Source organism: Bos indicus, chromosome 5, assembly GCF_029378745.1.
Source record: "Bos indicus isolate NIAB-ARS_2022 breed Sahiwal x Tharparkar chromosome 5, NIAB-ARS_B.indTharparkar_mat_pri_1.0, whole genome shotgun sequence".
In the NCBI taxonomy this organism is placed as follows: domain Eukaryota; kingdom Metazoa; phylum Chordata; class Mammalia; order Artiodactyla; family Bovidae; genus Bos; species Bos indicus.
This window is the reverse complement of record NC_091764.1, coordinates 70012552-70038687: the sequence shown is the minus strand read 5'-3', so window position 1 is coordinate 70038687 and position 26136 is coordinate 70012552. Positions and strand designations below refer to the sequence as shown.

At 43.8% G+C, this 26136-nt stretch overlaps 1 protein-coding gene across 4 annotated transcripts in view; it reads right to left on the bottom strand.

The window, feature by feature from the left end:
- Positions 1-26136, bottom strand: part of RFX4 (regulatory factor X4) — a 172317-nt gene that overhangs the window by 45953 nt on the left and 100228 nt on the right. For 3 of the 4 annotated variants that reach the window (XM_019961241.2, XM_070789656.1, XM_019961240.2), the window contains exons 6-11: positions 22556-22769; positions 20559-20636; positions 12736-12899; positions 6743-6843; positions 4672-4730; positions 157-301 (exon numbers count right to left, since the gene is read on the bottom strand). In XM_019961241.2, the coding sequence (XP_019816800.1) occupies positions 157-301; positions 4672-4730; positions 6743-6843; positions 12736-12899; positions 20559-20636; positions 22556-22769 (761 nt within the window). Of the gene's footprint in view, positions 1-156; positions 302-4671; positions 4731-6742; positions 6844-12735; positions 12900-20558; positions 20637-22555; positions 22770-24365; positions 24558-26136 lie in introns of those variants that run through there. The other variant, XM_019961242.2, reaches the window with a different exon arrangement.

Genomic DNA, 26136 nt, shown 5'->3' with positions numbered 1-26136 from the left:
GCTCCTCCCCCTGGGCCAACCCCTTTAACAGGAACAACAGGAGGGGAGGGATGGGATCCCAGGGAGAAGGACTGGGTGGGAGTGCCACTTTGTTTACCAACATACTCTTTCTTTTTAAACAAATAAAAAGACACACGCCCTGGTGGAGCATCTTACACTGGATGATGAGCTTCCGGTGCTCATCACGAGTGTCCTCCATGGTGTAAAGGGTTTGCTTGGTAATGCTGTTGAGGTCCACGTTCCTCCAGTCTTCCAGCATTTGGAACGTGATGTCTGCACTGTGGATCACTGTTCGAGATGCCTGGAAATCCAATCCAATCAACTCATTAGCTCATGGGTTGTTAGATTCAAACCCTTCCCCTTATTTTCTTTCAGTTCTTTTTAATGAATCTACTCATGGGGCTTCGCTAAGTGCTTTGAAATTCAAGAAAACTCAGAAGATGAGTCTGTAACTTGGAAGATCTGTATACTGTCTTCTGTGGCTCTCTCCTCATGTCTCTGTTTATAAGAAACGACTCCCCGGTGGCCTAGGTCAAAACAAACCTGCTATTCCCCACACCTCCTCCCTCCCACCCTCCCACTCCAGCTTTGGTCTTGACCTGGTGCAACAGTGGGATGAGGCCCAGAGATCTGTCAGCCTCCTGATGGGAGCTTGTTGGGTGAGAGCTCTGTGTTTAACAACCCATGTCTCTAGCACCTGAGAATTGACAGGCTCAGATTTTGAAAAGGTCCCACTACCCTTGGGACTATGATAGATTTCAACCTCAGAAATGTTGCAAGGTGTATTTTTCATCTAAATACATTCTGAAGCAGTTTATGGTCTACGTTTTTGTTTTTCGGTTTTTATGTGACTATAATGACTAAAACAAAGATGAATAATTGAGATAGAAGAAAAGGAAAACTATACCTTACAGCTCAGTGGTTTGTTAATGTAAGTCTGAATGTGAGTGTGTATGTGTGTTTAATCTGTGGCTTCCCCAGCAATCCTCATAGTAGAATTTAAATTTGAGAGCTGGAACAATACTCGGAACAATAGTTGGAACTAGCAAGTTGGAACAATACTGATAAAAGCAAAGAAAAACATTTCCAGAATCATTTCCTTTCCTTGCATGTTTTCAAAAATGTCTTTAATGAAACAAGATTTCAAAGACACGTGGACCTGTTAAGTCTCCTAATGCTTGTGAATTTCCAATCAGATGTAAATACTGACAGCCCCTTTTACACGCAGACTGTCCGAGTACAGGTAAAATCTTCCTCATATCAATGTAGAATGCTTTGAAGGACACAGGCGTTGGGTTGATTTCTAATGATAATGAGAACAACTGAATATGGAAATTTCAGATTCTGGATTGAAACATACTGAGTTCAAATCCTGACCTTGCTGCTGACCAGCTGATTGATCAGAGGCAGGCAAGGAGATTAATTTCAGTTTCCTGACCTCTAAAATAGAGATATAATAGTATGCATCTCTTTAGGAGGGCCATTGTTGGATATTCCTTGGGGTAATGTTTGCAAGGTGCACATTTCAGGGAGTAAGAGCCCAGTAAATGGGCCTTCTGTCATGCAGGTCAGTTCTCTTTGTTGGGAGGGCACTGACACCTGAGGGGCCTTTGCACTGACTGCTCCTGCTGCTGGAATGTTCTTCTCTCGCCCTGCCCTGGCCTCCTGGCCATCATGTATGTTCCAAGTGAAGTGTAGCACCCATGCAGAGGCCTTCTCTAGCCGCATCATTTGAATAGGATCTAAAATGCCCGGTTGTCCTCTATTTCCACTCACTTTCCTTCATAACACTTACCACGTTTTATTATTTTGGTGTTTTTTTTTTTTTCTCCTGCTGAGGCCAGGTGTCTGGCACACAGTAGGCACTCAAAGGATTTTGTGGGATGAATGGCTGAGATATGAATGCCAAATTGCCCGCTTAGTGTATCCAGAAGGGCCTGAATATTTGGCTCTTGGTTTTAAGTATCTGGCGGTGGGGGCATTTGGTCAGATGTTGTTTTGTCTGACTTGCTTTGTGTATGTTTAGGAAAGCTCGCCGGGATATTAGCTGAGATGTTACATGATGTCTCATCCCCCTCACTAATCCTGATCCTTTGGGTGGTCCAGGAATGTGTCTGGTGGCTGTCCAGTGAAGATGGGAAAGGTAGCAATTGCTGATTAACTTACATACAGTCTGTCTGGAAAGTGGAGAGAGTGTGTCTGTGTGTGCACATGAGCATGTAGGCTGTTGTGGGCACACAAGTGGATGCTTTTACTACCTGGCACATTAAAAGGTCAAGCCTTTCCACCCTTCCTAAGTGTCTAGTTCTATGTCCTAACTGCTACTGCTAAGTCACTTCAGTCGTGTCCGACTCTGTGTGACCCCATAGATGGCAGCCCACCAGGCTTCCCCGTCCCTGGGATTCTCCAGGCAAGAACACTGGAGTGGGTTGCCATTTCCTTCTCCAATGCATGAAAGTGAAAAGTGAAGGTGAAGTCGCTCAGTCGTGTCCAACTCTTAGCGATCCCATGGACTGCAGCCTACCAGGCTCCTCCATCCATGGGGTTTATCTAGGCAAGAGTATTGGAGTGGGGTGCCATTGCCCTCTCCGTCTATGTCCTAAAACCATATCTATTTCCCTGATATGACCCTAAGATTGTCTCTTCCAAGCTGGGGAATAGAACCAGAAGACAGTCACCCTCAGAAATATGACAATGCTTCTTTTTTTCCTTTTTAAAAGAATACCTCAAATCAATTAATTTTATATACACATTAAAATATTTTATATTTAATAAATATGTAAGCTACAAAGACAAAAATGACAATTCCCAAAACCCAATACCCATGATGAATATGACTTTCCATGAGCTAGAATTTACCATCCTTAATGGCTGGAAATGTTTGCTTCTATCACATTGCTGATTTTGTTATTATAAAATTATTATTGTTTTTGTTTAAAAAGATACACATCTATGCAATATACATTTAGCAGAAAATATTTAACAAGAAACTTTTGATCTTTATGGGTAGCTGTTACGTGTTTAGTGATAATAATGGAACCCTCAGGCTTATGTCGAGTCCATCCTAAAACCTTTTGATGGAGAGGGGTAGGATTTGAAAACTAACCCTGGCAGTGTTTGTTAATATTCATCTTATTTCCTGAGTCCCATCCATCTGTGAGGCTCTACCCTACCCCAGAACAGTGCCCCGGGGTGGCCTCTGTGACAGCATGAGTGTGGAGGGTCTCCTTCGGTCTCCAAATCACCCTTTGTGCTATTTTATTCCAGGGGCAGGGCTGGAACAGTGAGGTGTGTGTGTGTGTTGGGGGGTACTTTTATACTTTCTGGTTTCTGCTTCCTTCAGGCCACTCCAACTAGAGACCCCCATCACCACCTCGACCTTGAGTAACCACTGCCGATCTGGAGCCAGCAGTGTAAGGGAGAGGTTACAGACCCGAACACACAGACAAGGCAGACAGGTGACACTCATGAGCGAGGTGGGCCAAGCGTAAGAGAAAGTGGGGGTGATGATGAAGAAGCTCAGCCCATCCAGCGGCTTGCTACCCTGGGGAAATTAGTTCTGGGGTGGCAGGTCTTAAAAGTTTTCTACAGAAAATGTGGGTGTTTAGTTGTCATCGCCCAGTTCCACTGTTAGTGACTAAATGAAAAAATATTTTTGAACCTATGCCAGTCGAACAAAAATAATGCCACACATCTGAGGGCCAGATTTGACCTGTAGCCACCAGTTTGTCCCCTCTGCTTTAAGGTCATTCATATTTTAATGAATGTTAGTGGGCTGCCTTAACAGACTTAGATTTGCTTCCTTAAGGTGCAAAATGAACAGAAATGCAAAGATTTATGCCTTCAGTTAGAACTACAGAACTATAGTGGGATCTTCTAATTTTTACTATATATACCTTTATTAGTTTTGTTGTTGTTGTTGTGAGTACATATCACTTCTGTGCTAAAAAGAACAGAAATCTGGGGCAAAACAAAATTGGGGTGATTCTGCACCCCCCTAGGTTACATGTGGCAATGGTGAAGGCATTCTTGACTATCGCAATTGCGGTGGTACTTGGGGGTGGGTGGCCTTACTGGCATTGAGTAAATAGAGGCTAGGGATGCTACTAAACATCTACAATACACAAAACAACTCCCCACAATAAAGAATCACCCAGCCCCAAAAGGCAACTGTGGCTGAGAAACCCCGACGTACTCAAGCAAAACACAAACTTGTGGACCTAGAGTATCTGAAGGGTTAATGGACAAATGACGTCAGAAATTATTTTCTATGTTAGCTGAAACCACTTAGTGATTGGCTAACATTTCAATTCCTTATCTGTAGAAATTCAAGATAATAGTGAGAGTGTACTAGTGTTTTTTAAAAGACTTTTTTTGATGTGGAATCATTTTAAAAGTCTTTATTGAATGTTATAATATTGCCTCTGTTTTCTGTTTTAGTTTTTTCATCACAAGGTATGTGAGACCATAGCTCCCAAACCAGAGATAGAACCTGGACCCCCTGCACTGGGGGGTGAAGTCTTAATCACTGGACCGCCAGAGAAGTCCCATGAGAGTGTACTGTTAAACAGCCACATCATCCTGATGGAGCCTCTCCAGAGTTTCCCGTGGATTTGCCCCTCAGTTGCAATGACTTAGCAGTAGTTAGAACGTATAACACAGGACAGCTACCTGGCAAAGGTGATTTAGTGATGTTTGCCGTCTCAGGATTTGGGAAAATCTTCTTGACACTGCAAGAAGAAAAGAGTGAGTATGAAATACTTGCATGCTTTATGGTCTGACCTGGGATTTTCCGGGGGCGATTTTCAAAAGTAGCTTATTTGCCTAACTTTTTCTCATGCATGGTCCAACAGTATTTTCTATTACCCACTGATGAAACCCTGCATCTGCTCTTTTGTTCTCCCACTTGGACAACTATTTCCTAAGATGGTGATATTTGGGGTACATATTTCAAAGTTGCCTGCACTCCACACTGGCAGGTGTGAGAAATTGTGGCGTCAATCAACCGTGAGTAAAAGCAATTATTTACTTGTCTTTCATTTCGCTAATTGCAAGTTCAATCTCTTCTCCCCATAAATAATTGCAGGAATCGAGTGGAAGCTTTGAAGAAGGCCCTTTAAAAAGTAGTGTATCTACTAGGAAACCTTGATTGAGCAGGGTTGCTTCTAGGATGGAACCCTGGGCAGCACCTTGAATATGGCTTTGTATTCACAATCTGTCGTTTTCAACCAACGGTCTCCATGCCCTATTGGTGTGTTTTGATGACTGGGTCCTCTGCTAACATAACAGGCTGATGCTTTGAAGTGGGGTGATCTTATATCTGTAGATTTTGAAGCACACAAGCCACATGCCAGTCTGAGATCTTCGTCCTTACAGAGTCCTTTGGAGAGGTGTATGTCTCTACTCCTTGTAAATTCTTCAAGTGCACCCCCAGGCCCCCTGGGGAGAGCAGATGCCTCCAGGCACCCACAGGTGGCAGGTGCAACAAACCTCCTGGCTTTAGACTTTCAACAGGTTTGTTTTGCCAGCGTAATTAAAATGGGCACGGGGCATTCTTCTCATTAATTTCTGAACTGGTCAAGAAACAATCAGAAATTTCCCTGGGATTATTCCAATTTGTGCTCAGAGCCAGCTTGGTTGGAAAAATAGGGCGTGGGGTGGAGGAATGAGGGGTAGGTGGGTGGGGTGGGGGGACAGATGAACTTCTAATTTTCCAGGGCGATCAATCGTTAATCCTTCTCCTTAATTACTTTTTCTTTAACTTTGTGATGTGGAATTTAGTGCTCGTGAAAAGAAAAGAACTGAGAGCCGTGAAATAAAGCGGGCTTTATCAATAGGTGATGGGCACGGCAGGCGGCCTCAAAGGGAGTCTGAAAGGGCCCCCTTCGCCTGTGGAGAGAGGGTAATTTGATCTCCTTCATTTTTCTTGCTGGCACTTATTTCGGGCAAGAATGGCAAGCTGTATTCAAATGGAGCTCTAAGAAACATATACCTCAAAACTTTGTTTTGCTTAAAATCATTTCATCTTTACTTAATGGCACGTGAGACTTCCCACAAGTATGGACACACTGAGCCAGAGGAACAGGTCCAGTTTTCTCAGGCAAAATGATTACTAGGGGACTGAGTGGTGACGCTTGTCAGAGAAAAGATCCATAGTCCCAATACCCTGTGAGAAATATTAATTTTGCTTTCCCCTTAGGTAGAGAATTAAATATGTGGACCCCTGAAGCTGTTTTTCGTCTTCTGTTAGCCCCATTCTGTGGGCAGGAGCTTCGGGGAAATCTCAGTTTTAGGGTCAGAAAGATGTGAGTTCAACTTCTGGCCCCTAATTACCAGCTATGTGACTGTGTAGCTTGGGGGAACTGTCTTCGCTTCTCTGAGCCTCATCAGCAGAAGAGGGATATTGTTTTCTACATCAGCGAGTGAGTGAGGATTAACTAGAATAAAAAGTGTGGCCGTGATAGCAGAAACATGGACGTCAGACAGACAGACCTGCCTCTGCAGCTGACTCTGTCTCTGAGCCTGTTTCATTTTCTGTAAAGGAGAGGTGTGCCACCCTTAATAAACATTTTGTAAGGATTAACTAAATTAATGCATGGAAAGTGCTAAGCATAGTACTCAGTGCTTTGTAGGTACCAGTAAATTGTTAGCTCTTATTGTTATTTTATTGACAACCTGTGTGAAATACCTGGTACTAAAGTGTTACCCTCCCTTCCCCTCTGCTTCCAAACTTAGTACTTACATTCAAACTTGATGTTTCGCAAATTTTCTGGGAGGTCATGGAGAGCCACTTTTAGCCACTCATCCAGTTGCTTAGCAAACTTCCGGATCACCTGAGTCAAGCTAGAAAAAGGAATGACACATCGTTAGCACCTCGTGGGCTTCCCAGGTGGCTCAGCGGTTAAAGAAGCCAATGCAGGAGATGCGGGTTCGATCCCTGGGTAGGGAAGATTTCCTGCAGAAGGAAATGACAACTCACTCCAGCATTCTTGCATGGGAAATTCCATGGACAGAGGAGCCTGGCAGGCAGGCTACAGTCCATGGGAGCTGCAAAAGAGTCAGACACAACTTAGCAACTAAACAACAACAGCAAAAAAGGGCTTCACGTGTTCCCTACAGTACAGGCCACAGTCCTCCCTGCAGGGCCCTACAGAGTCTTATGATCTCTGATGGTGTTTTGACTGCAACCATTAGGAGTCACTGAAAGCAGCAACTCAGGGGTGGGGCAGGCAGCCCCGGGGACACCGCCATTTCAAAGCCCTCAAAGATTCATCAAATTAAACATGTTCAAACAGAATTCATTATTTCCCCATCACACCTGGTTCTTTTCTTGTGTTCTCTATTTCAGTGGGCACTCTACTTTCTGTTAAGTTTTACTTTTAATGCTTTTACTATGAAACACTTTAAACCTCCAAATACCCATGACCCAGCATGAATAATTAGAGACACTTTGCCGGTTTGATTTACAACATGCTACTCTTTCTTTTCTAGAGCGTTTTACGCAAATTCAAGATGTTGTATCATTTCACCCCTAAAAACAGAGTATGCATTTCTAACTGACAAGTTTTAAATATGCATATATATTCAATATGTACATACACGCACACACAAACATGTAAAACCACATGCCACTGTGTTGACAATAAGAGGAAAATTCTACAAAAGGAAGTAAATATGAGGAGCTAGCCTATCAAATATTAAAATATAACACGTGTATACCTGTGGCAGATTCATGTTGATATATGGCAAAACCAATACAATATTGTAAAGTTAAAAAATAAAATAAAATATATTTAAAAGCACAGAGCTTAAAGATAGCGTGACCCTGAAACATGAATATGCATGGGTGCGTACTAAGTCGCTTCAGTCGTGTACAACTCTTTGTGACTCCATAGACTATAGAGTGCCAGGCTCCTCTGTCCATGGGATTCTCCAGGCAAGAATCCTGGAGTGGGTTGCCATACCCTCCTCTAGGGGAATCTTCTCAACTCAGAAATTGAACCCATGTCTCTTTCGCCTCCTGCATTGGCAGCTGGGTTCTTTACCACTAGCGCCACCTGGGAAACATAGAACGTGAATATACAGCAATATAAACGGTATAGACTAGGAAGGCTAGAAATAGTACCAATTTACTACATAAAATAGGAGGCACATTAAATCTGTGAAGAAAAGATAGAATAATTAACATATGTATTGGGATAAGAAGAACTGCTGGGGGAAAAAGGCACACTTTACATCTTCAGTTCAGTTCAGTCGCTCAGTCGTGTCCAACCCTTTGCGACCCCATGAATCGCAGCACGCCAGGCCTCCCCTGTCCATCACCAACTCCTGGAGTTCACTCAGACTCACGTCCATGGAGTCAGTGATGCCATCCAGCCATCTCATCCTCTGTCGTCCCCTTCTCCTCCTGCCCCCAATCCCTCCCAGCATCAGAGTTTTTCCCAATGAGTCAACTTTACATCTTACACAAGGATGAATTATAAGTTGAATAAAAGTTCAAAGGTACAGAATTAAACCATAAGTTTTGTGGGATAAGCCATGAGAAAATTGTATTGTAATTGGAGTGGGGAAGAGGTTTAAAACAATGATACAAAATCCAGAAGCCATAAAAACAAGGGCTGATAAATTCAACTATGCAAATACATTTTCTGTATGGCAAAAATAAAAGAACAAAATGAGAAAATATTTGCAAGTCTTATTACAGACACATGGTTAATATCCCTAAAAAATAAAATGCTCTTAAAAATCAATGAGAAAAACAGCAACTACCAAATAGAAAAACAGTCAAAGATTAAGAGCAGAGAGTTCACAGGAAAGAAATAAAAATCACTCTTAAAGACATGAAGGGATGTTCAACACCATTCATAATAAGATAAATGCAAATTAAAACTTCACTGAGAAAAGTTTAAGTCACATAGGCTTTGAACTAGGAATTGAGCCCTTTAGGAATTGATCCTGCATGTATACTCTATGCAGTAAGATGAAGGGTTGTTTCCCCCAAAATAAGTCCACTGGAACCCGTTAAGTTGACCTTATTTGATAAAAGGGTTTTTAGAGATGTGATTAAATTAAGGATCTTGGGATGAAACTTTGGATTAACTGTGGGCCCTAAATCCAATGACAAGTGTCTTTACAAAAGACAGTGAGACATAGAGTGGGGGTCAGTGTGAAGATGGAGGCAGAGACGGGTGGTGCAGCTACAAACCGAGGAATGCCCAGGACTGATGGTAGCCATCAGAAGCTGGGAGAGAGGTGTGGAGCAGATCTTCTCTCGGTCTCTGAAAGGAACCAACCCTGTGCATGCATGTGTGCCAAGTTGCTCCAGTCGTGTCCAACTCTGCAACCCCATGGATTGTAGCCCGCCAGGTTCCTCTGTCCATGGGACTTTCTAGGCAAGAATACTGCAGTGGGTAGTCATGCCCTCCTCCAGGGGATCTTCCTGACCCAGGGATCAAACCTGAGCCTCTTATGTCTCCTGCGTTGTCAGGTGGATTCTTTACCACTAGCACCACCTGGGAAGCCCAAGGAACCAACCCTGACAGCCCCCTGACATCAGACTTTCAGCCTCCAGAACTGTGAGGCAATATATTTGTTTTTTTTTTTTTCCAGACCACCCAGTTTGCCGTACTTTTTGTTGCTGCAGCCCTAGGAAACTAACAAACTGCAACATATAAAAGAATGTACTGAGAACATTATTCATCACAGCACTGTATAGTGGTGGGACAAGACTGGAAACACCATAACAACGAGTTAAACTCAACACAAAGGCATAATATGCAGGTGTTAAAAAAGAAGAAAAAAACAAACCTCATTATAGGCGGATGTAGAATGCTCTCTGTAACAGTCCCAACAGGAAACAGATGCCACTCAAAATAGTGCAGTTTATTTATAAGGGATAAGTCATAAAGGCATGGATAGGCATAGGTGAACCCATAAGGGTGACTGCAGCAACCCGGGTTTAGGGCCAGCAGGCTGTCACCCACCTCACACTCAAAGGACAGCGTGGAGGGAGAGAGAGAGAGAGGCTGCCTGAACGGGTGCAGAGCCCCAAGGAGGACGTGGCCAGCCAGAGGTGACCTCACAGGGAGGGAGGCAGAAAGGCAGTCTCCTGACTTCACTCTTCTCCCTCCTTCTGACCTCCCTGCTGACGCCCAACCCTCACACTGGCTGATCTGAGCTGGAAGCCAAAGGGAAATGGAGCCGCATAAGGGGGCTGCACCCTCCCCTGCTCCACCTCACAGGGCAGAAGGTGGCACAGAACACAGAGGAGCCTTCCTCTGCAGGGGCACAGAAGCTGTCCAACACAGTCTTCAAGACTTGTTCCTTTTAGAAACAAGGTACAAAACAGCATATATAGGGTGTCACTAGAGCCTATTATACAGAGTGAAGTGAGTGAAAGTTGCTCAGTCATGTCTGACTTTTTGTAACCCCATGGACTATTCATGGAATTCTCCAGGCAAGAATACTGGAGTGGGTAGCCTTTCACTTCTCCAGGGATCTTCCCAACCCAGGGATCGAACTGAGGTCTCCCATGTTGCAGGTGGATTCTTTACCAGTTGAACCACAAGGGAAGCCCATACAGAGAGAAGTCAGTCAGAAAGAGAAAAACAAATACTGTATATGAATGCATATATATGGAATCTAGAAAGACGGTACAGATGAACTTATTTGCAGGTCAGCAAAGGAGACACAGACATAAAGAACAGACTGTTCACAGTGGGGGAGGGAGAGGGTGGGAAGACTTGAGAGAGTAGTATTGGAACAAATACCTTATCAACTGTTAAACAGACAGCCAGTGGGAATTCCCTGTATGATGCACCAACTGTTAAACAGACAGCCAGTGGGAATTCCCTGTATGATGCAGGGAACCCAGAGCTGGTGCTCTGTGACAACCTAGAGGGGTGGGATGGGGAGGGAGGTGGGAGGGAAGTTTAAGAGGGAGAGGACATGGATATGTATCCCTGTGGCTGACTCATGTTGAGGTATGACAGAAACATATTGTAAAGTAATTATCCTCCAATTAAAAATTAAATTAAATTTAAAAAGACAAAGTATATGTCATGCATTGGTTACATGTTAATAGCAGATCTGAATGGCTCCCCCCCAAGAAAATGTTTATATCTGATGCTCTGTGGGAGGGGAAACTGGGTGTCTGGGGAAGAAGAGTAGAATGGAGACATTTCGCTGTGTATCGTGTCATATTTTTTGAATTTTTTTAATGTTTTGTATCTTGTTTTATAAGATTTTTTTTGACAGGGACCATTTTTTTTTAAGTATTTATAGAATTTGTTATAATACTGCTTCTGTTTTATGTTTTTGTTTTCAGGCTGCATGGCAAGTGGAGCTTAGCTCCCCGACCAGGGAAGCTCCCATATCCACTGTACTGGAAGGTGAAGTCCCAACCACTGGACCACAGGAAAGTTTTGAATGGTACAAGTGGTTTAAAATATTAAACTTTTTTACTAATATTTAAAAATATAAATAAAATTTAATGTCTTATACTTTAAAATTTAAAGTCCAATTCTGCCTCATTGACTATGCTAAAGCCTTTGACTGTGTGGATCCAAACTGTGGGAAATTTTTAAAGAGATGGGAAATACCAGACCACCTTATCTGCCTCCTGAGAAACATGTATGCAGGTCAAGAAGCAACAGTTAGAATCAGGCATGAAACAAGGGACTGGTTTAAAATTGGGAAAGGAGTATGTCAAGGCTGTATATTGTCACCCCGCTTATTTAACTTCTATGCAGAGTACATCATGCTAAATGCCAGAATGGATGACTCACAAGCTGGAATCAAGATTGCCAGGAGAAATATCAATAATCTCAGATATGCAAATGATACCAGTCTAATGGCAGAAAGCAAAAAGGAACTGAAAATCCTCTTGATGAGAGGGAAAGAGGAGAATGGAAAAGCTGGCTTACAACTCAACATTCAGAAAACTAAGATCATGACCTCTGGTCCCATCACTTCATGGCAAATAGAACAGGAAAAAGTGTAAGTAATGACAGATTTTTTTTTTTTTTGGCGGGGGCGGGGGGAGCTCTAAAATCACTGCAGATGGTGACTGCAGCCATGAAATTAAAAGACACTTGCTCCTTGGAAGAAAAACTATGACAAACCTAGACTGTGTAGTAAGAAGCAGAGACATCATTTTACCAACAAAGATCTGTACAGTCAAAGCTGTGATTTTTCCAGTAGTCATGTACAGACTTTAGAGTTGGACCATAAAGAAGGCTGAGTGCTGAAGAATTTATGCTTTCAAATTGTGGTGCTGGAGGAGACTCTTGAGAGTCCCTTGGACAGCAAGGAGACCAAACCAGTCAATCCTAAAAGAAATCAACCCTGAATATTCACTGGAAGGTCTGATGCTAAAGCTGAAGCTCCAATACTTCGGCCACCTGATGCAAAGAAGTGACCCATTGGAAAAGACCCTGATGCTGGGAAAGATTGAAGGCAAAAGGAGAAGGGGGCGGCAGAGGATGAGATGGCTAGATAGCATCACTGACTCAATGGACATGAACTTGAGCAAACTCCAGGAGATAGTGGAGGACAGGGGAGCCTGGTGTGTGGAAGTCCATGGGGTTGCAAAGAGTGAGACATGACAGCAACTGAACAGCAACAACAAAATTAAAGATCTTTACAAGGGAGGACCCCAAAGAACGCAGTTATTTTCCATAACTGAGAAGTGGCTGAGGACCTGCCACACGGGGATAGGAGAAAAAGCGTGCCCACCTGTCAGGTAGCGCCTGCAGTACGGTGGGCATCAGCACTCCGGAGATAGCCTTGTAGAGGATAGAGTCGCACACGCCGACGATGTTCACCACCGTGGAGGAGCCCAGCACAGGCAGCATGTGGGGCGGCATTCCTTGCCAAAAGTGCAGAAGGAAACTTTGAACCTGTATTGACCCACAGAGAGGAGAAGAACCATGAAGTTACACAGGGCCTTCCCAGCAGAGCCTGGGGACTTGGCCAAGGCCACTCCGGTCCACAGTGCTCTTCTCTGTTCCCGCTGCAAACGCAGAGGCTGTCTCAGCCTGGGGTGGATTTTGAGCTTTGGAAGGTCCTCCCATCCCAAGTCCTGACCCTGGCCATTTGTGCGCATGCCCCCTGCTGGAGGAGCACCTGGCCTGGCAGCCTGGGGTCTGCTCTGCCCTGGGAGAGAGGAGTAGCTTGTCACCCCATCAGCCCCTTCATGCTTACTGGGGTCTGCGTAAAAAGGTTAAGAAAGAGAAAGTGGGACATGGCTTCTAAAAAGCTTGGAGCACTAGAACTACTCTTTGAGCCTGTTGGTGCCCTGGGGGCCCCAAGGAGTTCTGCAAAGGAAAAGAACAGTGTATGAGCTGCTGGTAAAAGGAATATGTCTAGGAGGAAAGAGAGTAGGTGCCACAAACTGAAGTCTCCTGATGCACATGTGCCCCCAAAATTGATAAACTGCAAGGGCCCCTTTGTATCCAGATTACATCATTTTCTCAAAGAGCCTTTGGTGTAGCCTTGGCTGGCTGGTGTTATTATGGGATGCTAGATAGTGATATCTGGACAGTAAGCTATGACCACACCCCAACCCACAACTCTAACCACTAGCACAGAACAGAAATCTAGTAGGCACTCAAAATGGAATTATTGTTGTAAATATGAGGATATCAGGCCCCTACACCTCTATCTTCCAGGGTGTGAGTTGGAGGTCAGTGAGAGAGAAGGGTAGGGGGTGGAGGGGTGGGACAAGACAAAGGAAGTGAAAGGACAGAGTTGAGGATATTTACTTAGTGCATATAATAACATTTTCAAGGGGCTTCCCTGGTGGCTCAGACAGTAAAGAATCCACCTGCAATGTAAAGACCCAGGTTTGATCCCTGGGTTGGAAAGGCCTCCTGGAGAAGGGATAGGCTACCCACTCTGTGGGCTTCCCTGGTGATTCAGTTGGTAAAGAATCTGCCTGCAATGCGAGAGACCTGGCTTCCATCATTGGACTGGGAAGATCCCCTGGTGGAAGGTATGGCAACCCATTACAGTATTCTTGCCTGATGAAGCTCCATGAACAGAGGAGCCTGGTGGGCTGCAGTCCACGAGGTCGCAAAGAGACAGACACAACTGAGCAACTAAGCACAGCACACCATTTCATGTCCCTGCCTAGAGAATTCCATGGACAAAGAAGCCTGGAGGGCTACAGTCCATAGGGTCACAAAGAGTCAGACAGAACTAACATTGAGGCATGACTCATCTTAAGGTTAGGGAAGAAATAACTGAATTGCTGCGAATTCTTATAAGCTCGACTTGGTTCCTAGACCAGGGATCATTCTTTCCTCCACAGATGGGCACTCCTGAACCCCATGCACAGCACTGCCTATATCTCTGGTTCCATAAGTCAATCTTGATCCAAAGCAGGAAATAATTCAGTACTTGAAGCTAACACTTTGGAGGTGGTGTAATTATTGGTGTCAGCATTATGTATTTATTGAGGGCTACTATATGTTAGAAACTTAGCACAGTTTCTCTCAGTTGATACTACAGCTGAGGATTGCTGCTCCCATTTTGTAGAGATTAACTTATTTGTCCAAAGCCAGACAGCAAGTCAGGGAATGGATGGATAGAGTGCAAGTCTGCCTATCTTTCCATAAATCAATCTCATGGCTACTTTGCTTTTCTCTTGGTAACTGGACTTCTATCCCATTCCTGAGACCTATGGCTCTCCTTGGACTGTCGCCTGCCTCCCAGCTTTCTGGCCCCACCCTGGGAACCTGCAGATGTCCTTCAAGCCCTTATTAGGAGTTGGGTCTTGCTTTCCTCTTTACAGGCTACCTCTGACCCCAGCCTGGTGACATCAACTCAGCCTCAAGTGGACAGACTATCCTGATGCCCATGGCCTGGCTGGACTTCTCAATGCAAATACTGGATTGGAGGCTTGATGGATGAGGAATGGAGAGAGAAGCATGCCCCCTAACTTCCTAGAGGGAAAATGGTTAATTGCCAAAAACATGATCAAGGTGAATGAGGTCAGATTTGTACATTGTAAAACTCAAGTCGCAGTTCTGTTAATTCCATGACAGTGAAAATATGGCAAAGTTTTCAACCAGATTGAAAATTAAAATCAGATGAGTGAAGACTGCCTTTAAGTCCCCACTACCAACTAGAGGGGTATTATCTCTATGCCTCAGTTTCTTTATCAGTGAAATGGGAATTAAAATAGTATTAACTAGATTTTGGTAAAGATTCCTATAAAAGTACTTATTATAGTGCTTGGCACATAGTAAATGCCTAATAAAGGTTAAATTCTATTACTATTACTATATTATGGAGGCATACCACTTCTAGGCATAAGAAATCAGTGCATGCATATGTGCTAAGTCACTTCAGTCATGTTTGACTCTTTGCGACCCTACGAACTATAGCCCACCAGGCTCCTCTGTCCATGAGACTCTCCAGGTAAGAATACTGGAGTGGGTTGCCATGCCCTCCTGCAGGGGATCTTCCCAACCCAGAGATCAAACCTGCATCTCTCATGTTTCCTTCATTGGCAGGTGGGTTCTTTACCACTAGTTCCACCTGGGAAGCCCCAAGAAATCCCTGTACTGCCATAAAGGCTTGAGATACCCTCGCCTAAGTTTCTGAGCATCACCCAGCCAGGATCCCCATGGTGGCTCTGCTCACCTATCAAGGCTCTTGTTTTCATTGGGATAATGGATGGCTATTAGCTGACTTGGGCCTGGAGATAGCCACATCTCTTAGACAAGGTACTCGCCCTCCAGACAACCCTCTGCTGTCCCCAGATCCCATCTCATCCCAGGATATTGGCCTCTGGCCAGGTCCTGCACTTCCCTGCCTGACCTTCCAACTCTGAATAAGAAGCACTGCCCAGTTGATTGCTAATATTTGGTAGATTCTGAATTCATTTGTCTTTCTAAGTTCTCCTTGCATGTAGCCCTACTCTCTTTTTATGAGTCGGTTTCCAGCAGAAATTCTGGAAAGCATCAGCGACTGTGTACAGTAAAACAAATCTGTAGAAGATCACTCGCACGAGCAGCCATCTGTCTTTTTCAAGTCTGTCCAACTGGCACTGAGAGCCGCCGTCGGTTCTGTCACTGGAGCAGCATTTGTAGATGCCATGTTACCCAGTTTCAACCTCACTCTGCATTTAAGAGCCTTTAATGTCTGCTGGCGGAAAAGGCAATGGCACCCCATTCCAGTACTCTTGCCTGGAAAATCCCATGGACGGAGGAGCCTGGTAGGCTGCAGTCCATGGGGTCACGAAGATTTGGACACGACTGAGCGACTTTCCTTTCACTTTTCACTTTCATGCATTGGAGAAGGAAATGGCAACCCACTCCAGTGTTCTTGCCTGGAGAATCCCAGGGACGGGGAAGCCTGGTGGGCTGCCGCCTATGGGATCGCACAGAGTCAGACACGACTGAAGCGACTTAGCAGCAGCAGCAGCAGCAGCAGCAATGTCTGCCAGACACGACTGGGCAACTGAACAACAACAACAGTGTCCGATGGGCTGGCTCCTCAGGAGGCGCGAACACACTGCAAAGCTCAAGGGCTGATACCTGCAAGTTAGGTGTTCTTATCAGGAAGTAGAGTCAACAGGACATTCTGATAGACTAGATATGAAGAATTGAGGTTTGTGGCTTGAGCAGTTGGATGTGTGGTAGTGGCTATCTAAGACTCGGGAAAAACAGATTTAGGGTGGAAAGTCAGAGCTCTGATTAGGCCATGTTATGTTAGATGGCAAGTCAGTTGAATCTGGAGCTCGGGACTAAATAATTATGTAAAAACGAGAGTTATCAGCTTTAGCAAAATGGAGATGATGTTTACCTATTAGTAGGATGAAATAAGATTATTTATAAAATGCCAGGCATCGTGAAGGCATTTAATAAATGGAAGCATAACTAGACAGAAAAAGTTCTCCTTACTCCTTGCAAGCAAAAATGGTGAAAGAATCACAGGTAAATGATTGAAAATGATTATTTAAAACAAGTTTTCTGGATTATCTACTTTAGTCCCTTGAATTCTCAGCCTTTTTCCTCTCTGCTCAATAAAGCATCAGAAGGTGATTTCCTTAACAATATCTACATAAGTTTTTTATTTCTTTTCCATGTCCATACTTACTTTATTCCTGGTATATTGGCATCTTGTGGAAACATATCTGATGATTTCCAGTCATGGGTACTTAATTGCTATAGTGTTAAAAGGAACTTGACAAAACAATAGCTAGCAGTTATTATGCTCTGAGTTTGAAATTAGATACTTTAATCTATACAATTTTCATGTAATTATCACAATTTTACTATGAGGTAGATATAGCTACCTCATAGCTGCCAAAGCAGCCTCTCATCTCCCTCTGAGTCCCATTTTACAGCCAAAGAAACTGAGGCTCACAGAGGTTAAGTACCTTTCTCAAGGTCACAGGCTGGTAAGTGGTGGATTTGAGACTCAAACATGGGGCTGTCTGATTTTACAACTCTTTGTGCAATGTAGTTTGGAGAAGGCTTTGCAGGAAGTCCCCTATATGTAGACTTGGCTTCTTTGCACTCTCCTGATAATGCTGTAAGTCTGTGGAGGTTTTCCATCCATCCATCATCCATCAATCCATCTACTCACCCACCCAAGAAATATTTACTGAGAGCCTGAGAGTATAGCTGACCTGGATACAGTAGTAAACAAGATCCCTGCCCTTAAGGGCTTGTGTGTTCTGGTGGCAGGAGACAAACAATGAACAAGGAAACAAGGTAATTTAAGACTGTGATACTAGCGTACATTGTGACCTCAATGGATATTAAAGATCCTGAAGATCTGAAACAAATTACATCATCAAAATGTACCAGAGACATCCACCATCTATTTACCGATGACTTTTCTCAGCTGTAGGAGAGAAAGCCATTCTCATCAGAGGTAAAATAGCCCCCTGCATTCTTTTTGTGTTTGGGTAGAATCAACCGCATTTTCATCAGCCACCTCAAAAACAGCCACCAAATACCCCTGCCAGTGGGGTGGAAAGAATACTGGACCAGCAGCGGTAGGTGACAAAGATCTAACCAACTGTGTGACCTCCCTTAATTCTCTGATTAACATATCTGATAAAAGCAAGCATTTGTATGACCTTTTACCAGGCATTGTCTCATCTCCTCCTTCCAACAATCCTGTGAAATGGATAGGCAGGGATGGTATGTTTATCTTCATTCCTAGGATGAGGAATTGAGCCACATCTTGAATCCAAGCCTGAGCTCCAAGTCTGGCCCTTCTCCCACAGGAACACTCAAGCCCTCACAAGGTTTCTGGACCTCTCACCATATATTCTGCATCCTAACTGCTGGTGTGTGTTAGTTTCTCAGTTGTATCCAACTTTTTGTGACTCCATGGGCTATAGCCTGCCAGGTTCCTCTGTCCATGGAATTTTACAGGCAAGAATACTAGAGTGGGTTGCCATTCCCTTCTCCAGAGTTACTGGTATGCATGACTTTTTTCCCTTCGAGGCTTATCTTATCACCCCATTCCCGGGATCTAGCAGTGTATAAATCATTAGATGCCCAATAAGTGTCGGAATTAAGAAATGGAAGCCAGTGAAGGGAGACGATGAGTAAGTTTTGATAAGAATGTTAAGCGAGGACTATCACCAGTTTTGTTATGAGTACTTGTGGCAGAGAGGGACCACTAGATCTCCTCTAGTAAATAAGCTGCTGCCCAGAGAGGAGCCACACTTCCCAGGTCCCCTTACCTCAAGGAGCAGAGGGGGGTGGGGGGAGTGCCATGAGACCAGCTCTTGCCAATGGAATACAGGCAAAAGTGATGCATCTTATCTCTGGGCCAACAAGTTCAAGAAGAGAGGATGTCTTTGCTGTAATCCTTTTCCCTGATCCATCAGCTGAACAAAGAGGATGCCAAGACTCTAGGGCAGGCTACAGCCATGAGGTAGGAGGACCCTGGGTCCCTGAACCACCCCCAGCAACCAGCCATCCAATCGAGGGCATCCACATTGGACTGTGACATGTCTTGTCAAATTGTGTTGAGACTTGAGGCTTGTGTGTTACAGAAGCCAGTGTTGTCTTAACCAATCATGAGTCATGATTTGCCCAGATCTCAGGGTTCTTTGATACATAAGGCATAACCAAACCACAATATGAGAGAAAGCAATGAGCTTTCTTTCTTTAAGACAAAAAAATCGACTTAAATGGTCACAGAAGGAATTTGGGAGATTTAAAAACTTAGTGGATGAAAATCAAGAGCAGGAAGAAGAGTCCTACTCTATGGCCCCCTCTTCTGGAGCTGTGCCTATGAACCAAGTGACAGCTCACATACGGGGGTACCACTGCTGCAGCAGGCTCCAGAGGGAACAGTACAAGGAGCCGCACAGGTACCAGCAAGTGCTCAACAAGTCTTCACTGCCTTACCTCATCCTGTCCCCTCCATCTCCAACAGCACACGAACCCCCCACTCTAAAAAGGGAAATCTCAGGCATTTTTTCACCAATAACAAGAGATTCGTGTAGCCCCTTTACAGCTTAGGTTGTGCTGTGCTCAGTCACTCAGTCATGTCCGACTCTTTGTGACCCTATGGCCTGCCAGGCTCCTCTGTCCATGAGGATTCTCCAGGCAAGAATACTGGAGTGGGTTGCCATGCCTTCCTCTAGGGAATCTTCCCAACGCAGGGATTTGACCCAGGTCTCCTGCATTGTGGGCGGATTCTTTACCGTCTGAGCCACCAGAGAAACCCAAGAATACTGGAGTGGGTAGCCTATCCCTTCTCCAGGGGAACTTCCCAACCCAGGAATCGAACTGGGGTCTCCTGCATTGCAGGCAGATTCTTTATCGGTTGAGCTATCCCGGAAGCCCAGAGTCTAGGTTATCTTCCCTCAGATTCAATGTCCACATCTGATCCCAGGTGGTTTTATTTGTTTTTGTTTTTGTCTGAAAGGCATTTTCTTTAAACAGAATGACCTCAGGTTATGGGGTGAAACATGTGGTTTCCTGCCATCCTTTTGGAAGGTTCTTTCTGATGGCGTTTTAGACAAGAATATTTTACTGTCTCTGTGTATATAACCAGTGCTCTATCCTCTCATTTCTTCTCTCCATTCTTTAACTATAATATTTTAAAATCAAAATTAAATCCTCACACTGTTTGTATTCAAAGATGGTCCTACGGACAGTGTTAAATGGACATGGGGACTAGAACTTGAGAATGGAGGGTAATCAGCTCCAAATGCACTGAAGCAGATGAGCCTCAGGAAAAGGTTAAACCCAAAATATAGATAAGCTTTCCTTTAGTTTTTCTGAATGCATAATTCTGGCATAATGATATCTTGACAAAACTGGGTTCCCAGTAGGCCAACTGGGCAGGATGTAGTTCACTCATTAGAACAAGGAAAAAGCCATGCCAGCCACTGCCCACACAGAAAATCTGCAAAATGGGGGTAGTGATAGTGCTTGTTTCCTGGGATCACTGAGGATTCAGGGAGCTAATGTACATCAAGGGCTTCTAGAGACCTGGAAACTAGTCAAAGCTAGTGTTATTGTAATATAATATTTTAATGCAGAGTATTCACAGCCTAACACTTATTGACCTACCTCATCAAAGTTGGCTCTTATTACAGTGTCCAGTATTCTCTGACAGTGTGTTCTGTACATCATAATAAAGGTAGAAACCTGTGGGGGTGGGGAAGGATCAACAATAAAAGCATACATTAGTACACATTACTGCTGCCTTTGGAATTTCAAGTCATTTATTCTCTGTTGAGGGGATGAAATTTGTCTAACTCCTATGCATCCTGTAATGTCCCATTGAAACTCATTTCCCTCAGCTTCCTCCTCTGTGCTCCATAGCGCCTGAATGTTTCTCAGAGCACTCACCCTGTTGTACAGAAAGCACAGGTTTCTCTTTTTGCCCCAAGTCTACCCCCTGAAATTCCGGATTTGGGGAAAATACTAATAAAAACAGCATATTATTCATGCTTGTGTATCAAGCATTTAGCACAGTGTCTGGCACATTGTAGATAGAGTTCAGTAAGGCCTACTGGATTAAATTCTCATCAGCTGAGATATTGAAAAGTTAACATTCAGCCTACATCTATAAGAAGAGGTGCTTTTGTCAAAATCACACAAAAAAGACATTTGAAAATTCTCTGGAATCTGCTTAGCAAAAGAACTGCATCTCTAGCTTCACTTTCCCAAGAAGTTTAAAGTGATGGTACAGGAAATTTGCTGAGAAAAAAAGCAAATTTGAGAAAAATAAGGATTTATTTATTCTTTTTGTTTGAGAACATAGATATACGTTTAATACAAACTTAGTTTGATTGTACAAGCATCTGTCTCCCTGGCTTGACTGTAAGCTTCCTGACAGCAGGAATCAAGTCTCATTCATCACTGCATTCCAGTGTGATATGTAGAAACTCAACACCTACTGGTACCCTGGGCCACATCTAGATAGATGCATTATGCTGTATAGCAGAGGGAACTCTACTTAATGCTTCTATGATGACCTAAACGGGAAGAAAATCAAAAAACAACAGGGGATATATGTATACATATAACTGATTCACTTCAGAAACACATTATAAAGCAACTATACTCCCATAAAAAAAAAGATAGATCGCTTAGGATGGGATCACCTACCAGAGAGTCTCCAGATTGGTGTTTCCAATTATTTCTCCCCAATACCATGGCCCAAACTATCTGAATCACTACCACCTTTAAAATCTTCTTTGTCTGTGGGAGTGTGATGTCACCACATCCTCTGCAGCACATGGGGAAATAAACTTAATCCTATGAAAAAGCTATTCAGAGGAGGGGGCCCTCCCCTGTGAAAGGAGACCAGTGCAGCACCGGAGATGGGTAGGTAGGTAGACAAGTTGGACAGGGAGAGAGGTAAACATTTGATTTTAGAATAAGATTGGGTTTGCAGGCCAGTTATGAAGGTAGTTCAGGCAGCTTCTGTATACCTCATATCCCGTTATCTCTACTATTAACATCTTGCTTTGGGATGCTACCTTTGTCACAACTAATAGACCAACTTGATTCAGATTTCTATCCTTATACTTTTAAACTCACTATTTTGCAATAGAAGTGTGTATAAGTGTGGTGTATGTGGGTGTGGTGTGTGTGAGTGGTGTGTGTGTGTGGTGTGTGTGTGTGGTGTGTGTGAGTGTGGCACGTGTGAATGTGGTATGTGTGTGCGGTGCATGTGTGGTGTGTGTGAGTAGGGTGTGTGAATGGGATGTGTGTAAGTGTGGTATATGTGAGTGTGGTATGTATATTTCTGGTATGTGTGAGTGTGGTGTGTGTGCGTGGTGTGTGTGAGTGTGGTGTATGTGAATGTGGTATGTGTGAGTGATGTATGTGAGTGTGGTGTGTGTGTGGTGTATGTGTGTGATGCGTGTGAGTGTGGTGTGTGTGAGTATGGTGTGTGTGGAGTATGTGTGTTGTGTGTGTGGTTGTGGTGTGTGAGTGTGTTGTATGTGATTGTGGTGTGTGGGTGTGGTGTGTGTGGGTGTGGTGTGTGTGGGTGTGGTGTGTTTGTGAGAGAGAGGGAGAACCACCCACTCCAGCAGTCCTGCAGGCGTGCTCACCTTCTCTTCTGGCAGACTGGCCGGTAGATTTAGATCTTTGACATTCGGAAATTCTGGCAGCAATGTTCCAAGTTTGGACCGGGGTGAATACGCCACCGTCTGCTTGCTCACTTCTTTCTTGCCTGTCTCGCTCACCCAGGCGGCTCCTTTCTTGGAATACATCACATCATAATATTGGGAGCTTTCCTTCACTGCAATGCCATAGTAATGGTACCTGGGCCGTAAAGTAAGAGAGAGAGAGAAACCCACGTATACCCTTATCAGCTGGGGGATCCTGAGCCATTGGAGCCCAAGGCCAATGATGGCTTGGACCCATTCTCCCTGAACTAAAAGAGTTAACTCCCCTGTTAGGCTCAACATCTTAGAAATCTAGAATTAAAACAAAGTTCCATGTTGCCAGCCATCAATCAGACAGGTAAAAATAACCAGAATTGCCTCCTACAGACAATGTTAAGTCAAATACTTTGCAAAGCAGAAAGTGGGATGAAAAAATTTCCATTTGTACTTAATCTCTTGTATCTAGCCAAGCATGATTCTACAGGTACAGCGTCTGAATGTCCCCCTCAGCAAAGACCCGAGGAGACGAGGGTGTTCATGGCTGCCAACTGTACCAACAACAAAAATTTATTTGGCCTATGTTTTTCTTAATCAATAAATAGCAGTCTTAAACAACTGTATCTAAAAATATAAACTCAGTGTTTCAGTTGACACTGAATGGAAAACAAAGACCAGAACCCTTTATTAACTCAGGAAGGGCTTAATAATAGTAATGTTTTCAATTAAGACTAATGAGGGATGGAGGCTGCATTTTGCTTGGATTTTAGCGACAATCTATGAAGAACTTATGGTGTGCTAGGCACTTTGGCAAATGCTTTCCCTACATTTATTTGTAAAATAATGCTATGAAGTGGAGATTATTATAACCTTTCAACAGATGAGAATTGGAGGCAAGAAAGTTTAAGTAATTTGCTCAAGGTCATACAGCTTGTTCAGGGGAGGAAGTGGGTCGATCTGACCACAGAGCCACTGTGCTGCACTAAGAAAACACATTGCTACGAACTTTGATGTTTGTCAGAGCCTCTTATGGAACATAATAAAAATACAGATTCTAAGGCCCCTTCCCAGAACAGGGGATAGGGCCCTAGAATCAGCACTGAGACAAACCACAGATAATTTTCACGCACATCCCTCTGGGATCCACAAGCCTGCTGGGTGTGGCCCTGCAGAACGGTCCTGGCTTGATGGGACGGTCATTATCTACTATTTGTAGCATAGTCGCTAACAAGGTGCTAAGTGCTTTACACACATTACCTGATTTCATCTCACAAAGCCCCTGGGAGGCTGGAACTGATTAATATCCCCATATTACAGACTAAGAAACTAAGACCTAGAGAATTAAGACATCCAAGATCATCTAGTGAGTAAGCAGTAGAGGCAGGATTTGAGCCTCTAAAGGTGCTTTTCACCACTAAGCCAGTGATTCTCAAACTTTACTAATGATAAGAATCACCTACAAAACATATTAAAATACAGACTCCCAGGTCCCACCCCCAAAGATTCTCATTTAGCAGGTCCAGGGTCATTTTGTGCAATCACATGGCAATATTAATGTAAGTAATTCTGGACCTCGATTTCAGAAATGCTGTATAATGTGGTAACTACTCTTTTCTACTGGTAACGATTTGGTGGCGATAGCCAGGAAATAACTCAAAGGAGAAAACACTCTTGAGTTCTGGGAGAGCCTTCCTGGGAGAGGAGAGCTAAGCACAGGTAACCTTCCCTCCCCCAAATCCCTCTCCACTCCGGATACCATTCTGTGATACTTCTGCTTAGTGGGCATTGCGCCTCTATCTGAATGCCTGCTGGGATGAAGAACTCGGACCCTCCAAAGGCAGCCCAGCTCATTTTAGGTCAGTATAGCGATCAGGAAGTTCTTCCTTATGTCGAGCTGATTTCTATCGTCTGTGCCTTCTACTTGCCAACTGTCATAACTGCCTTTCCACCCGGAAGGCACTCCTTTGGTGGGTGGGGTGGGGGAGTTCCGTTTGCTCTGGGAGACCTTCCAGGTGGGAAGGTAGTTATGACATGCCTCCCTAACTTTACAAAGTCTGCCCTTATTCTTTCTTAAGCTCAAGATGGTAATAACGTATTAAGATCAGACCACTTCTTGATTTTTCAGAGTATACTGCTAGAATTGCCAACTGCAGTGAAGCTAGTGACGCTAGTGCTCTGATCACTTCTCAAGTTTTTATTTCAGGTCTGTAAGTTTTTTTATTTCAGGTCAACACACTCTCCACCAGCACACCACCCCCCACCCATTTAGTCTGTCCAGGTAAATTTGCTGAGGGATTGTCGCTATAAGGGGCTTCCCTGGGGCTTTCCTTCTTTATCTGGCTTCCCAGATAAAGAACCTGCCTGCTGCAGGAGCCGCAGGAGACTCAGGTTCGATCCCTGGGTTGGGAAGATACCCTGGAGGAGGGCATGGCAACCTACTCAGTATTCTTCCCTAGAGAATCCCATGGACAGAAGAGCCTGGTGGGTTACAGTCTATAGTGTTGCAAAGAGTCGGACAGGACTGTCTCCGTAAGGCCAAGTGGCATGTTGGAGACCAGAGCTTCTTATTACCTTTCAGTTGGTTGAAGGTGTGACCAACCTTGGAGGATGCTTATGGAGAGGATACAATGAAACTGAATTTTTAAAGATATTGTCCCATTTGCCAACCTCTAAGTCAAAGAAAAAGAAAACAAAAAACAAAAGCAGGCTCTTACATATAGACAGAATGAAACTTTCTCCAAGTTTATGTAGGATGGGAAGACTTTCTCTTCTATTTTTATTATTCTTATTGCCTATTTTTACCACATACCTATCATTACTATCTACTTATACTCTTTTATCTCAGAAACATGCAGCAATGTATTGGAACCAGTGATGCTAAAAAGACCATGGGCTGGAGAAAAAAATAATTCCTTTCCATTCATTCAATAGCTTTCCAGCCATCCACTTATCTGTAGATTGAATTGCCTTTGTGTGCCAACCACATGCTCACCAGCAAACAAGAAAGGAAGAATCTGGGTTTTCTACTCCATACTCTTACCAGGGCTGAAAACTCATTTTAAACAAATACTTGAATTCTTCAGTATGAACAAAATTTATTCTTCAGAGGAGTCACCCTGAAAAATTATTAGAAATTTATTCCAAAATACCCCTTGCTCAAAATTTCTCTCTTTGAAAATTGCCCCCCAGAACTTCTGAGCCACATTAAAAAAAATTAGTCTCATTTGATTTTCAGACCTTTACTAAAAAGGGTTTCCCCAGTTTGATCATCTACTTTCCACATTCTTTATCCAACTTGGCTCCAAAGTTAAACCTACCCTTGGAGGGTAGGAATGTGCTGCCCAGGGATGGCCGGGGGCTGGGATGAGGGGGACAGTATTGGATATACTGCTTCTGAAGCACTTTAAGTGACAAGTCCTACAAGTCCTATATGTGGTTGCTGTGTTTTAATAATAAGTTTCATTATTTTATAAGTCAGTGTGGGTTGATCTGCTACCCAACATGGTCAAAATGCTTATAGAAATGCT